Consider the following 17,348-nt stretch of genomic DNA (forward strand, 5'->3'; position numbering starts at 1 on the left):
TATTGTTCAATTGATCGCAAACTAGAGTAGTTCACATCGCTTAAATATCTGCTCGAGCCATTAAGAACAATCTGTTAGACCTTCATTTTGTTAATTTATTCTTAGAATTTATTTATAATGCAATCATTTTATTAAAAAATAATTACCAATAAGTATTCATTTCGTTATATACCTACGTAATATACCTATTACGGATTATCTACTGACAAATTACTGAGACGTAGCATATAAACTCTCAATAATATTTAAAAAACTAACCAACCATGAACCAACCATTCCCATCAAAATTATGTGTTAGAGATTATTGCGAAATTAAAAACCACTTTCGTTAAATTATTATGAACCAGTAGGTATACCAACATTCGTAGCGTACCTATTTGAAGTCAAACAATAAGGAAACGACAAGAATAAATTTCACCTGAGAATTTCACGATACTAATGTTATTCCTACACATGTTATCAAATCTCAAAAGATATTATAACACAGCTTCCTCGAAACGGTCTTTGGGAATTTAAAATAATAAAGCTTGCCATTTCCAAACGAAACATCAAAGACAGAATGGATCGCACAGGTATGTTTAGAATATATATGAATATTTAATAATATCATGAAATATATTTATATGTGTAAAAGCATAAAAGATTATTATTTTGGTTGGGTGTCTCGCTAGTAGAGTAGCGACTAGGGCTAATTTGTTACGGACGTCAAATTTAATTTCATATCTCAATACAGATGTCAAGAACCTTTTCTTTAGAAGATGAGTTCGATTCAGTCTGGTTCAATTAACAAAAAAAATATCCAGAATATTTATTTTACTTTTGAACATAATAATTACTACAAATTCACTTCCGTCTACGGCATGTATATTCCGTCTACGGCAATCTCGTAGAATACGTACCTAACTGTTTTTATTTAAATTGTTTGATAGTACCTACTAATCGTACGTATTGCGAGTGGAGAAACATAGACTAGGACAATATTAAACAAAAAAAGAAGAGAAACAGATAAAGGAGGCAGTTTTCAAAGTTGGGCAAAAGGACTAGGTATGCACTTATGCAGTCAAACAATATGAAGACTACATCTAGTCTTCACATTATTGTGCCTTCAGAGTCCTATATATGTGTATATATGAGAAAATAAATAATTTTTTATCTAGCTCATCACCGCGAAATAATCTTTTTAATAAAGAAGTAATTTTATTTATGGACTGCTAATGTAATGACTGGTCGAAGAGTCGTCAAAATTTTAATAACCATTGTTTTGAACATTCATAGAAAACAATTAAAACCGTAAACCAAAAGGTTGTTTGAAACGTACAATATCTCTTGGAATTCAACATGTATAAATGGTAATTGATCTTTATTGTTTTGACACCAAAACAGTAAGGATTTTAATAGAGAAGCAATGTGTTTAAGTGGCGTCAGTGAGAAATCAGTACCATCCACGGCGACAGCGCAACGACATGTCTTGTCCACAGGGGGAGAGACCACATATCTAGTTCGTATATACCTTTCGGGGTAACCGGGATGGGATCTTTTGTATATAACGTATCCCCAGTAAATTTCTTCGGGCCGCGATGCCTCTACAAATGATAGGACGGTTACTTCTGTTATTATTTTATGTACTTGCAGAAGGAAAAGGGGATGGTAAGTTAATTTAATTTTTTATGTTGTTGTTCTTGCTCTACATATTTTATGTTTTTGTGTAAACTTAATAAAAATTTCTTATATTTTTAATAGATTACAGTAAAATCAGTAAAAGACCTGTGTCTACATTTGTATAGAAAAAGTTAAAATAAGATACTTCTTAATAATGCATGTTTTATATAAGGTTTCTTTGATATTTGCTTGACTAGGTTACTATCTAGTAATTGAATTGTTTGTCTCCAGATAAATTGGAAATCTTCGACGTACTTTCCATAATACGCGATGGCGAATTGCCAGACGGAGTATCCCGGGCTCCGGGTCGCTGTCAATCGCCTCACACAACTGAGAATGATCTATCCGCGTTTTCTCTCAACGAGAATGCGACCATCCATCAGCTCGCTGCGGGAATGTTTTATAACACCTTCCCGGAAGACTTCTCTATACTGGCTGTAGTTCGACTTAAAGGTTGTGATATTGTTACTTATAACAGTTACAATTATTAACAGGTTACATTGCTAACATGTTAATAATTATGCAAGGAATTATTATGTAAACCATCGTAATAGATACTTAATAAAACCTATAAACTTTTTTTTATCCCAAATGACAGAGGTATACGACTTTTTTGTATCCCTTATTTATCCGATTATTTTTTTAATTGTTTGTTTTTCCTGTATCAGGGACAGACCAAAACCCGCTTTTCGTGTTATATTCGGACGCTGGTGACGAACAACTGCAACTAGTGTTGGGAGAGCTGATCGAACTTTATTATGAAGACACGAGAGGCGACCCTGAAGACCACGAGCTTCTTACATATCGCATCAATATAGCAGATGAACGGTGATGATAAAGATGCTTTCAAATGCCCAGAATACAATACTAATGTAGTTTTAAAACATTAGTCAAAGAGTTTTAGTTACATGCTTTTAAAACTATAATACTTATTTATAGGTGGCATCGAATTGGATTAAGCATAAAGGGGGATTCAGTGACGCTTCTTGTTGACTGCGAAATCAAAGGAACTCTACCACTCCTGAGAAAACCGGGGAGCACTTTTAATTTAGCTGGAGTGTTAGTAGTCGGCACACAAGTCACGCCGGATCAATACTATGAGGTTGTATTCATTGATATTTTTTATCAAAATATTAATGTAAACTAACTGAAATTTCAAATATCGCAACCATTTTTGCAACTTTTATGAAAATGACCTTTACATGGATAAGTCTTAACGTTACATCAATGTTTTCTATTATAGGGCGATATCGAACTGCTCCAATTCGCTAATCAACCAGACCTTGCATATGACATGTGCTTGAACTTAGCAACAGATTGTATTAGCGGATCATACCAATCCGAATTATTGGCAAGGACCATTGAGAGACAAGAATCTGAACGAAGTAATATTATTCCCGATATAGCAACAGTGTCTCCTATAAATTACTTACTGGAAAATAACAGGGAATATGGCAATAATAGAATCCAAGCTGAAAACCAATCTGCAAATTTATTCGCCTCTTTGAGTAGAGATGTCACTACAGTGAATCCGCATTGGCAAATACCTGAAAGTTATGGATTCAATATACCATATCCAGCGTCGACCGACAGTGGTAGGTTGACAATTTATTCTAAAAATATTAGGATTTTTGCTGAAAAATACACGATAAATCTTGTATTTTGTAGCTCTTTATACTTTTAGAATATGTACTCTATAAAATTTACATACGAGAGATTCTTACATAAACTTATAAAAAGACATTGATTACGTTTATTGATTAAAATAAAAAAAATATTTTAATCAAAATAAATTGTCACGTCATAATAATTATATGAATCGAAAAGCTTTACAGTAGGCGGAAAACTACAACCTGTTTGTTATAAGAATGATGTATCTAACATAAGATTTACATTATATTTATTTAATTACTTTTGTACGAATTTTAGATGAGAACAGTATTTTTGGAAGATTTACGGGTGTTGACGAGTTTATTTCTACACCACCAAGTCAGTATGAAATTACACAACCTAGCGCTTTAGAAATCGGATCGCCACTGGTAAATAAGCAAATTTATTACATAGTTTGCTCTACTATTAAACTTTGTACTAGGTACCTACGTTAAATAGTCCATTAATGTGACACACGAAGCAGATGTGATGTGAGCACAGCTGATGTGGTTATATATTTATTAACAAACCCACATAGTGTCCACAAAACGATAATTAATAACCTATAGGCCCATATAGCTACGTCCAATGTATAACAGCAAATAGTTGACTAATTAGACGTTAGCGCGAAGGCGTATTTCCTTTGGGACATCGATGACCGTATTGCTGTGAGTTGGTATTACTTATCTTTAAAATGATGAATATGGGTCAGAACAAAAGAAAATACAAATTAAGACTATTAAAATTCTTATCTTAAAAACTGTTTTAGATTACCATTTAAAAGGAAATGAGGTTTAATCACTATTCCTTTCTAAAAGAATAAACAAAAAGGCGATTACACATCGAGATATATGTACTACGTACGTACATACTATCTGTATGCGATTACCTATATTTTTAATACTATTCAGAATAAGATAAATAATGTATTTATTTAGCATTTAACTTTAACAATTACTTACCTATATCCAAATTTGATATTGTCTTGTGAATACGGAAAAATGCTTGTCACCTTCTAATTCGATGATTCATACAATTTTTTTTAAATTCCGTTTTTAATAATTGTTATTGTAGACAACACAAAGTGATGATGATGAACAAGATATAATCACTTTGGTGACAACGGAATCATCATACACTCCTATGACAACGACAGAAGACACAGAATGGCTAACACATCCACCTGAAGTTGCTCGGGTATGATTCTTATTAATTGTCACACATTTATAATCCGGTCAAATTAAGATTGAAAATAGTATTGAAATAAGGATAATTCCGGGAAAGATAAATTTTGGTGAGGAGCTGGAGTGTACCATAACAAATAAAAATTGAAAAGTCCCCACTTATCCCATGTGTGCTTCAAAAGTTATTTGGGGTTATTTGGGCTTTCCCGGAATTATCCTTATTTCAAATGCTTAACTTGACCGGATTATTATATTGAATTTAAAAAATAAACAATTAAAAATTGTTACTTCAGTAATAAAAAAAATAGGGACTTGATTTTTTAGATAAAAATAAATGCTTATAAAAACTTACTCAGTCCCCTACTTTTAAATAAAGCGTTTTTAATAAATTACTGTATACCTAAATATTATACCTAAATATGTTTTTAGCATAATGACAATTTTTATGTTTTTAGCATAATGACTCGACAAATTATGATACATCGGACACATATTACGATTATGGTGGTTCAGGAACCTATATGGGGCCTAGGGGATATCCGGGTCCACCAGGGCCACAAGGGCCCCGCGGACCTAAAGGGGAACCGGGTAAGCCAGGCATTGAAGGTCAGCAAGGCTTTCCTGGAGCACCTGGTCATGTATTTGTAGTGCCTGTGAGTAGATGAAAATTATTTCTATGTATTTTTAATATAGGTTTGATAACAATCCATATCCATACTTACTAATATTATAAATGCGAAAGTAACTCTGTCTGTCTGTCTGTTACTCAATCACGCCTAAACCGATACCGACCGAACCGATTTTCATGAAATTTGGTATGGAGATATTTTGATACCCGAGAAAGGACATAGGCTACTTTTTATCCCGGGAAAATGACGCAATTCCGGAAATCCCACGGGAACGGGAACTATGCGGGTTTTTCCTTGACTGCGCGGGCGAAGCCGCGGGCGGAAACCTAGTACATATTATAAATGTGAAAGTACTCTGTCTGTCTGTGTGTCTGTTACGCTTTCCCGCTTAAACCTCTCAACCGATTTTGATGAAATTTGGCACAGACAATCTTTAGACCCTGAGAAAGAACATAGGTTACCTTTTATCAAAACACCACGCGGGCGAAGCCGCGGGCGGAAGCTAGTGTTTTTATAAATGAATGTTAGTTGCAGCAATCCGGCAACGAAAAAGGTCCTGATGCGCAGTCTGAAGCATTGCGGCAAATTCTGACTCAGCATATGGTAAATATTTTTATATGCATAAATATTATATACGTTAAAATTAGTTTTTAAATTTGATACAACATTTTTAAGGCAAAAACTTACTTTGAAAACGGCAAAATGGACGTATCTATGAGCTAAGTATAATTGAAAATATTGAAAAATTTTTTTCGCACTGAAATTTCTAATATGTACCTATTACTTACAGAACGTATGTGTGATGGGATGACTGTTTCCAAAACACGATTGGAAAAATTTTGATCGATAAAAAAAATCCTGAAATTACCTCTAAAATATCATATAAATTCTCATTAAAACCGTATTTTACGATAATAATTCGTATAAAATCACAAATACATAGGTATTTACCTTCTCGATTTCGTGACTGTTTTAGATTTAGAAAATACTTAATATTTTCATTCGCTTTTTGATAAAAATGTGAATGGCGCTTACGATTTTTAGTTTCGAGCACGTTGATTCCATACTAAACGCGGACCCCCTCACCTCTCACCTCAGGCGCGAATAGCTGAATTTTCGCTAAACGCCTAACCCCTCTTAATAATATTTTTCAACAGGCGGCAATGCGTGGCGCAGAAGGGCCAATGGGTCTCACAGGTCCAACGGGTCCAGAAGGTGAAATAGGACCCGAAGGCTCTAAAGGTGAACAAGGAGATCAGGGAGAACCGGTAAGTTTTATTATTCATTTATTTTATAAACATCACTTGTAATTACAAGACATGAACAATGTGACAACGATACGCAACTATATTCGTGTAGTTAACTAATTTTAATGCTTTAAGCGCATCACACACGGTGAAGATACTATAATATTTTATGTTAAGATTCTCTAATATAAAATATTACAGTATCTTAAGGTATCCGGTATCAGCGTTCTGACCATCATTTTTCTTTTTGTCATTTCGTACTAAGACCCCTGTAGAACCGCCATCCTGTTACAAATGACCCGAAATTTTGTGTCAGTAGGTATAAGTGTGTAAGTCTTTGTAACAGGATGGCAGTTCTACAGGGGTCTTAGTACGCAATGACATAAAGAAAAATGATAGTCAGAACGCTGATACCGGATACCTTAAGATACTGTAATATTTTATATTAGAGAATCTTAACATAAAAATATATTATAGTATCTTCACCGTGTGTGATGCGCATTATTCATAGTTAACCGGTTTCCTATTACATATTTACGTTTATGTATTTAGACATAGTTAGCTAACGATCTTGTATAATAAAATTACCTAATCAAATCGCAAAAATGTTTGTTAATCAAACACACTTTAATGTTTAATATGTTATGATACTTTTTTGATTCCAGGGTCCTCCAGGGCCAAGAGGTATACAAGGGCCACCCGGTCGCTTAGGTAGGCGCGGTCATGCCGGTCGAGACGGTGAACGGGGTGCACCTGGACCACCCGGAACGAAAGGAGAACAAGGTTATCCTGGCCAAATTGGAATACCGGGTGATAAAGGTGAAAGTGGAACACCGGGCATCCAAGGTGAACCTGGTGCTACCGGTGCAGATGGACCGCCGGGCGATGATGGCCCGACTGGACCACCAGGCTTATCAGGAGAAATGGTATGTCAAAATTATTATTAACAAAGAAGATTAAAACTCTAAAATTATATTTTTTTCACATTAATGTATTATTCAGATCAAACTTAAGTAAATTAAAGAAACAGTGAAAAACAAAATATTTTAGAAAAAAATTTCCACTTTGTATGTGACCTATCTCGATAAAAGGCTATAGGTTTAAAATGAGCTTTAAAAAGCAATGAGAAGAAAAAAGAAATGTATGTATAATCCGTATTAACTTCTAATTTTAGGGCCCAAGGGGGTTTATGGGACCGAGAGGTTTTCCTGGACTCATTGGTTATCCAGGCATTCCTGGAAATGAAGGCCCACAAGGTTTAAAAGGAGCCTCAGGTCAGCCAGGACCTCCAGGAACACAGGGGCAACCGGGTATCATGGGACCAGCTGGTTCGCCTGGACCTCAAGGACCAATGGGTGCACCTGGACTTCAAGTAAGTTGAATTTTTATTTCTAAACCATTGTCGCACATGATCACGACCTCTATTCGAAAAGTATTCGACAAAGCATATACATATATGGCTATCATATAATACGACAACTTACTTTAATGTAAGGCTATTCCAAAATTGCAGTAATACTCAATACAAACAACACAACAGTTGATTTAACGCATAGAAAAAAGTGATAATAGTCGTTCTAGCTAAGTGTGACTATTTCACTCCTTAATAAATAAAACGAACGAATACGAGGGTTTACTCGTATTCGTTCAATCTGACTAAATTGCAAATAAAGAATTCTCCTTATCTATATTTTAACGAAATGAAGAAAAAATATGGGGAAACGCAAAAACTTAAAAAGCTTATATACCACTTTATTCGATGCGAAATATGAAAATGTGTAAAAATACATATATGAAAATAAATATTAATATAATCATGTGTATTATCAGGGGCCTCAAGGCAAACCAGGAATGTCAGGTCTTCCAGGTCCAGAGGGGTCACCTGGAACACCTGGTAATCCAGGCCAGCAGGGTTCATCGGGTGAGGCAGGGCCACCAGGGCCACAGGTAAGAATATAATATATCTGAGACTTAAAATTAATCGATAAATTAATAATAAACAAATTGTATAACATCAAATTTTCGATTCATTTCCTTTATTTATTTATTTATTTATTTATGATAAGGTACCTTACAACTAGTGATACAATTATTGAGATGAATAAATACTAAGCTACGCCAATTAAAAGGTACACCAATAGGTAGTAAAAATAATATATGTATGTGAACAAAGACTAGTATAAGAATTTTACAAATGATAAGAGAAAAATAACAGGAGCTGCGTTAAAATTAACTTAATTAAATTGAAAATCTAATAATACAACAATAAACATTATTCGTTTTCAGGGTATGTTAGGATTTCCCGGTCCTCGTGGTTTAAAAGGCGATGATGGACCCCGAGGATTGATTGGTGATAAAGGAGATAAAGGGATAAGAGGTAACAGGACATGCTTTAGCTAAACGTTATTGCTTTTATTGAAGTGAAACTTCTAGGCACGTTAAGAGTAAAATTTCAAGTTCGCGTGACGGCAATACCGTCACGTCATGGAGTAAGGCGATGATTTTGATCTCTTTGAATCTTTCTTTGAAAATTGTGTTTCGATAATTTTATTTTTCACCGTTTATTTAACAATTATGTTGATAATACATATGATTTGATGAGGAGAATTATTTTTTAAAGTAAAGTGTATTTTGTAGGTATCGAGGGAGAAAAAGGAGATATGGGATTAAAAGGAGAGAGAGGTCTAACTGGTGAACCGGGACCGCCGGGGATTGAAGGGCCTGAAGGGCAAAAGGTAACAAAAACTATTATTAATTATCTATATTCAGGCTGATAACTATCGCTCCAGAATGGCGAAAGACGCGGGTTCGAATCCCGCCAGCTGATCGAAATTTTCCTATTCTTTAAAAATGTATACTGATTACTATTGTTCATTAAAAAAATTATATACTTATACCAATTTTAGGGCATGGAAGGTCCTAGAGGCGAAACCGGCTCAATAGGTCCGTCAGGTGAAAAGGGATCTATTGGACCACAAGGACCGCCTGGTTATCCTGGCACACAAGGAGAGAAAGGTGACAAGGGAGCTTCAGGTAGACGGGGGAGGAGAGGAGCAAAAGGAATTGCTGTAAGTGACATGATTCAAACTATCAAATGTTATATAAGACTTTTTATTGGATATTAATGATTTGGCACATTCACCATTTCTCTGAACTCAACCATCTTGTATTCAATTTCAGGGCTTAGTTGGAAATCCTGGTGATCGTGGTGAAAGTGGTCCAAGGGTACGTATCTTTTATTTATTTTATCCATCATAAAATTACATCACATTATATATGAGTCTCCAATGATCATTATTAAATATTTGTATTTTAGGGTTATAGAGGCCCACGTGGAAGAAGAGGTTCTGATGGACCTCCTGGACCAAAGGGAGACACTGGCCAACCTGGCCCACCTGGTTCTATTGGTGAAAGAGGACCACAAGGAATTGAAGGACCACGAGGATTTCCAGGCGCGATTGGGCCACCTGGAGGTGATGGAAAAGCAGGTTTACCAGGATTACCAGGGGAACGTGGACCAACGGTAAATTTAACGTAAATAAATAACAATAAAGACAATGAACACGATTTCAGGAATATACAAACCTAAATTAAATTTAAACAAAAAAATTAAATTTTTGAAAATTTTATTTTAATGAATGGCAATACTTCAACTTCAGCTACAAAATAACTGAAACCGCAATAATTTATTGAATACGAAGTTTACTGTTCGTGGACAACTGCAAACACGAACTCTGACATTCAGCCATCTATGTTTATTATCCATCGCTATAAAATTGTTATAATTTTTCATATTAAGTCACGCACTAAATATGCGATACACAATATAGGGTGAAACAGGAGCTCCAGGTCAAACAGGACCACCAGGATTAATGGGTCCACAAGGGCAAAATGGTGATCCTGGACCGCCTGGACCTCAGGGAACGTCGGGCACACCAGGCGCACCTGGTGAAATGGGTGCAGCAGGTGAAATGGGAAAGGAGGGACCTCCAGGACCGGCTGGACCAGAAGGGAAACCTGGACCTATTGGATCTCCGGGGCCACCAGGTCAAAACGGAGAACCTGGTCTTCCTGGAACACCGGTAAGAAAGACAGAAACTGTAGTCTAAAATCTAAAACTACATTACATAATGAAAAAATAATTACATAATGGTTTTTAACACAGGGAATACCAGGTCAAAAAGGAGATGTTGGGCCTCTAGGTCCTCCTGGCATTAGAGGTGATAAAGGCGAGCAGGGTGAAACCGGTTCACAAGGGCCACAAGGGCCGACAGGTCGTGAAGGACCTCGGGGATCTCCTGGACCTGGAGGTCAAAAGGGAGAAGTTGGGGAACCAGGGCCTTTGGGTAAATAAAGAAAGAATTTATAGATTTTAAATGCTCTAATATTTATTGGTACAATATTCATTGTTATAGTTTTTACTGTTTATTTTATTAGTTCAATTGTACAGTAAAGTGTAAATAAATATGAATAATGTATTTTATAAACCATGACGTCATTGTATATACCAAAACTATCTCTCCCGGCAAACGTTGTACTGCCTTACTTTTATAATTTAGGGTTATGAAAAATAGATGTACAAAAGAAAAATACATAATATTATACAGTATACAAAAAGGCGAAAATATATAGGTCAACTAGCTTCCGCCCGCGGCTTCACCCGCGTGGTGTTTTGATAAAAGGTAGCCTATGTTCTTTCTCAGGGTCTAAAAACTGTCTGTGCCAAATTTCATCAAAATCGGTTGAGAGGTTTACGCGGGAAAGCGTAACAGACAGACAAACAGACAGACAGAGTTACTTTCGAATTTATAACATTAGTAGGGATAGTAGGGATTATTTGCGAAAGTGCGTCAATGCCATAACGACTCTCCTTTTGTTGTGAAATACCTCCTCTTTTAGGGCCTTTTTTCATATTACATAAAATATTATAAGTTTTTGATTTTACTAAATAAATAGGTAACATTTTTCATCCTATCTTGTCTTAACAGTTGCAATTGTTATGTGCTAATAATTAATCATTAATAATTTTTAAGAGTTACAGTAACGTTACACATATTTTTAAGAGTTTGCAATAACATATTTTAAAGCTTATTTTTACTTTATCTATATCTAAATAATGATTTGTAGGACCGGTTGGGCGCGATGGTTTACCCGGTCCAAGAGGTTTAGCCGGTTCTCCTGGTCCTGTGGGTCCCCCTGGAGAAGATGGAGATAAGGGTGAAGCAGGTCCACCTGGAGAAAAGGGTTTCAAGGGAAATATCGGTCAACCTGTACGTATTATCAACAACATGCGTAGTTTTAATTTATTAACCGACTTTTATTGAATAACAATCTAAAACTGAAATAGTGGTTGAACTGAAAAGCATGGCAATTTTTTCTATCGAAAATTAGAATAATCTAAACAATACTACTACACACAGTAATACTGCGGGCAATTAACTATATACACATATTTTTTTATGTTTTATTGACCACTATTCATCATATTGTTTTAGGGACCACAAGGATCGCCTGGTATTCAAGGACTGCGAGGTGAAATTGGTCCAGTGGGATTGCCTGGAGAAAAAGGGCCTCCAGGAGAGTCCGGTCCTCCCGGTGCGTCAGGAACAGACGGAGTACGCGGCCCTCCAGGGCCAATTGGTAAAACAGGTCCAGAAGGCAAAAAAGGCGAACAAGGATCAAAAGGAGACAGAGGAGATATTGGGCCAACAGGTAATTATAAGTGATTCCATTTAATTTATATTTAAATTTTATAAGTTATTACTTATTCTACGTGATTCAACCTTTGTTAGTTAAATGCAAGCACGGTTTACTAACGTGATTATATCATTATAGGTCCACCTGGACCAATAGGGCTGCCTGGGGCAGCAGGATTACGCGGACCTAAAGGAATTCAAGGCGAAATGGGCCCAAGAGGCCCTGAAGGTCAACATGGTGAAGTAGGCAGTCCTGGTTTACCTGGTCCTCCAGGACTACAAGGTCCAGAAGGAAAAATGGTAAACAATACAGTTATCAATACTCCATATTATAATTTCAATAACTATAATTTTTTTTAAAAGAAATTAGATTTACATTTTACATATTTACTACACTAAATTAACCATAGCCGAAAATATTAACCTGTTACTTGTACATGTTAATTACTTACTTTACCTGTTACTTGATACTTATTGAACATAGCCATTACTGTTAATTCATTAAATTATTTTGAAATTATAAAAAAAAATATGTCATCAAAATACATATTAAATATTTTCGAGCTATAATTAACTACTATCTACATGAGTTTTCCATAAAGTCATGATAACAAAATGTATTGTTTGCTGGCTAAACTATTGCGATAAATTTAATTGATTTTTGTTACACTAACAGATGTCATCATGGAGATATACGTAGTATAAGTTATTGTTGTATAGTTGTCTCCACTCAGTAATGTATTAATTTATAAACAATAATTATTTTTCTCTTTTAAAAGGGACAACGAGGTCCTATGGGTCAGAAGGGTGATGATGGTCCATCAGGTATACAAGGAGATGCGGGTCCTAAAGGGCTTCCTGGTCCAGAAGGACCGAAAGGTGATATCGGTCCAGACGGGTTTCCCGGCGATAGAGGTGAACCTGGTCCGCAAGGAATAAAAGGAGAGCCTGGATTAGATGGCCCTGAGGGCAGTCCAGGTCCACAAGGCCCGATTGGTCCGACTGGCCCCATAGGAAAACCTGGTGAAACTGGAATGCCTGGTAATCCCGTAAGTATTTCCCTTAATATATTTGTCTACAAATACAGCAACAAGTTTCATGGTTTTATTTTAGTCTGCAGTTCCGAATTAATGAAATCATAAACAATATGGCGAGTTAAACCATACGTTTTTCTTATTAAAATAGGGTTCTGAAGGACCAGCAGGAGCTCAAGGAAGTCCTGGAATAACCGGTCAAAAAGGTGACTCTGGACCCAAAGGTTCTCCCGGTGAACCCGGCCCTGTTGGTCCACCTGGTCCCCCAGGGAATGAAGGTCAGCGAGGAATTGTTGGATCACCCGGCCCTACTGTAAGTTTTACATATATATAAAACATAAACTACAAATATGTACTAGAAACGCATTTCTAGTACATATTTGCAACTCTCCGCTCAGCGCTCAGCAACGCATGCAGCAGCATATCTACTATAGAAATAAATTATATGTTATTCTGGGATGTGGTTTCCGCATGAAAGAAGAAACTGTGCCGCACACCAAGTTTATCTCTAACAAATGTAACAGCTGTAAAAGACGTCTGTTGTTTTATCGCAATTAAATAGCCATCAGTCCTCGGCATCATATTATGGGCTATGATTTATGATGAAGAATTTAATTCGAATTTGAACATACGTACGCGCGATTTAAGTCGAGAACACAACATTATTAATTGTTAAATGTTTTAGGGTGATGTTGGTGCCCCGGGTCCTATGGGCATGATAGGTCCACCAGGACAAATAGGCGCTACTGGTCTTCCCGGAATGAAAGGTGACAAGGGCGATAGAGGGCCTAAGGGACACATTGGTGATACCGGTCCAGTTGGTTTAAAAGGCGATCAAGGAGAAGCAGGGAAATTAGGCCCTCCAGGTCCTCCTGGAGGACTAGGTCTTAAAGGCGATACGGTAAATTTCTGTCTATTTTTGAATTGAAACTTCTTTAAGCGCTTTGAGAGTAAAATTTCAAAGTCGCGTCATGGCAATACCATCACGTCATGGAGAAAAACGACGATTTTGGTATCTTTGAATTTTGCCAAAGAAAATTCACTTCTGACACGTGTGCTCGGCACACACGCTCTCTTTTTTAATAAGAGATAAATATGGCTTATTAAAACAAATATTTTAGGGACCTATGGGGCCGGCAGGAGCTAAGGGCGATATGGGACCACCAGGTTTACCAGGACAAGAAGGTCACACTGGTCCAAAAGGTCAAACAGGGCCAGAAGGGAGACCTGGATTACCTGGTCCTCCAGGTCCGCCTGGCCCTCCAGGTCCTCCAGCTCCCATGCCACAATTACCACCTGAACTATTCACAAGGAATAGGCGTCGCAGAAATATTGAATCAGATTCATTCGAAACTACAACTGATGATGTCATTGATGAAGGTAAATCCGATACCAGACTTAATTAAAAGTAAGTATATAAAATTCGAGGTGCATAATAATAACGAATTGTTTTGCAGATGAAGAAATAGATTGGGCTCGAGATATTCTGACAGGAGTTTTGACAGCAAGATCTGCATTAGAATCGTCAAAGCGACCTTGGGGAACGAGATCAAATCCATCATTATCGTGCCGTGATTTAAGGATGTCACACTTAAATTTAACAGACGGTAATAATAAATAATAATATAACGGAGATGGTGGCCATATAAAATATTGAATGACGATTCATTATACAAATAATTGTTTTCTTGTAGGGTATTACTGGATTGACGCTCGAGGTGGAGGGGCACGACCAATCCGTGTCTATTGTAAGGGACACAGCACATGTCTTTACCCCGATAAGACTGATCCATCGGCTATTTATGTGGAATCCAATGGACAGAAATTTTCCCATCTTCATAACGGATTTAAGGTAGGTATCTAAATTTTTAAAAAAAAACTTGAGAGGTCAAGAGCCATCCGGATGGAACGAAGTTACTAAAATAACTGACTTGTAGTTCTATGATAGAGGAGACAGACAGAGAAACGCGCACACCGTACAGTTGACAACTATAGCAAAAAGTGTCGTTACAACTTTTGGTCTTAATTCCATATAGCCCCCTTTCGCAAGGCGCGATAAGGAGCTTCGTTCCAAAATTAATAATTTTATTAAACTTACTTTATGTCCTAACTTGTCGTTAAATTTTAGATTTCATATGATGCTGATGGACCGACTCTGGTACAACTGCGATTTTTAAGACTGCTCTCTAATGGAGCCAGGCAGAATTTTACTTACCTTTGTATTAACGCAAAGGCTCCGCAAAGGTATATTTTGTTGGTGACTAACAAATTAAATATTAATGTATATGTTACCGGAAATGTATGTAATCCGTCATTGTATACAATTCCTAGGAAATGTATGTAATTCCTAAAATCGCACGGAAATGTGTGAAATAAATTTTTTTATACCTACACATTTCCTAGGAAATTTATACATTTCCTAAATAGCTATCGGAAATGTAAAACATTTAAGATATTGATATGTCGCAGGCAAATTGTATTATAAATTGTATCTGGCCGTTTAGAAACGGTCGGCATTTTGTACAAACTATGCCGATAATTCGTAATCAGAAATTTTTGGTTTGGATAAGGGGGTGGGTTAGGTTAGGTTCGTGTTTTTTAAAACTCTCGGCTCTGTCGGCTCGCGACCGTCTTTTTGTAGAATTCTGGAAAAAAACCGGATTTCGGCATATTAAAACAGCTAGCCGTAATGTAATACGGCGGATTATACAATCCGACTGCGCCAAATATACGCGGGGACAGTGGGACAAGGGGACTGATTACTTGCCAAATGAAAATTTGATTTTATAAGAATAAATATAAGTTGTGATATACGTTAAAAGTTAGATAGTTGATTTTTAAAATGTTAATTAGTACTAAGATAATAATATATAATAATATGAACATAATATTATTATAATTTTACGGTATAACTGTTACCCGATGGTATCAATAAGAGCTATAATAAAACAAAATAACAACGTGTTTTATTACAGAAAGCATTTACTTTACACATTTCCTAATACGATATTGGAATTGTATACAATTCCTAGGAAGATTATACATTTCCTAGGATATGCATACATTAAATAGTTTTTTAAACAATATTTTATACATTTCCTAAATGGTATCGGAATTGTACACATTTCCTAGGAATTGTATACAATTCCTTGATTTCATACATTTCCGGTAACATATATACGAAAATACGCATATTATAATAGTGCTGAAATATAGAATTAATAAATAGATCAGTAACTAGATTTATGATTTCAGATCTGACATTCCCGCTGAGTTAATACGATCAAGTAAAATTAAACTATTTGGACAAAGCTCTTTCGAATTTCGCGAACCACAAATAATTAAGGACACTTGTGAGGTATAGATTTTATTACAAGTTCTTTTACCCAAAAGTGATAATTTTATGCTATTTAAATATAACTTTTTTTTTTTATTTTACAGGAAGGATCTGGGGAAATCGTGTTAGAGATAAAAACATCGCGTATTGATCGGTTACCGATATCTGACTTCCAACCCTTGTCTTTCATAGACACTGAACATGAGTTTTCGTTTATTCCCGGACCAGTATGTTTCACGTAAAGTGAAACTGTAACTATACTCAGATTTTTAATTAGATAAAGTAAACTGACGTTTTCTGTGTTGTCAGTTTTTGATGAAATAAAAATAGAGTTGTCACAAAGTGAATGATTCAAAATCGGGAATGAATGAAATTGAATCGATCGTCTAGTGAATATTTAGTGTGTAACAATATAACACCATATAAACACAACAATGACAACAAACACAACGTAATTAGTTACAATTAACGAAAAAAATAAGAAAACAGTAACGTAAACATCGTAAAAATAAAAATAAAAAAATGATTATAATTACATTATACTAGTAACTTATATCTTATATAGCTTTATATATTACAATTAGAAATAATGTTATTTTATAGTTTGAAATGATGAACTATTCACACTCATTGTTCATTCATCTGATTGAATGAGAACTGAATTCCTCACTATTACTTTAAATGTGGCAACATTATTTTACAAAGTGACATTAGCTGCTGTCAGTTTACTCTATCTAATTAAAAATCCGAGTATAGTTAAATAAAATAAGGCTCAATTACATTTATGTACTTAGCTCGGACCTTGTAAATATTGTAAATAAAATGTTGTGATGACAAAATTGCTTTTATTTTAATAAGTTTACTTATTTATAAGAACGTACATATACGTTCAGCGATATCTACCTGCTATTA

The 17,348-nt window shown here is 35.7% G+C and overlaps 1 protein-coding gene across 1 annotated transcript; it reads left to right on the forward strand.

Moving 5' to 3' along the window:
- The first annotated feature begins 1,416 nt into the window (after window positions 1–1,416).
- LOC149909616 (uncharacterized) lies at window positions 1,417–16,713 on the forward strand. The gene is made up of 32 exons (XM_090119664.1): window positions 1,417–1,647; window positions 1,891–2,112; window positions 2,328–2,487; window positions 2,599–2,761; window positions 2,903–3,254; window positions 3,589–3,698; window positions 4,384–4,506; window positions 4,949–5,146; window positions 5,651–5,725; window positions 6,280–6,390; window positions 7,035–7,295; window positions 7,544–7,741; window positions 8,200–8,316; window positions 8,656–8,746; window positions 9,007–9,104; window positions 9,276–9,437; window positions 9,550–9,594; window positions 9,686–9,892; window positions 10,200–10,451; window positions 10,535–10,715; window positions 11,497–11,639; window positions 11,865–12,081; window positions 12,205–12,365; window positions 12,845–13,114; window positions 13,251–13,412; window positions 13,785–14,000; window positions 14,221–14,479; window positions 14,557–14,706; window positions 14,794–14,951; window positions 15,228–15,343; window positions 16,355–16,457; window positions 16,541–16,713. The coding sequence occupies exons 1-32, from the start codon at window positions 1,578–1,580 to the stop codon at window positions 16,676–16,678; spliced, it is 5,289 nt and encodes a 1,762-aa protein (XP_089975790.1). The 5' UTR covers window positions 1,417–1,577; the 3' UTR covers window positions 16,679–16,713.
- The last annotated feature ends 635 nt before the right edge of the window (window positions 16,714–17,348 follow it).

Source organism: Colias eurytheme, chromosome 3 (assembly GCF_061535395.1).
Source record: "Colias eurytheme isolate Ceu_HAF_F1 chromosome 3, ilColEury1 Martin Lab GWU primary, whole genome shotgun sequence".
In the NCBI taxonomy this organism is placed as follows: domain Eukaryota; kingdom Metazoa; phylum Arthropoda; class Insecta; order Lepidoptera; family Pieridae; genus Colias; species Colias eurytheme.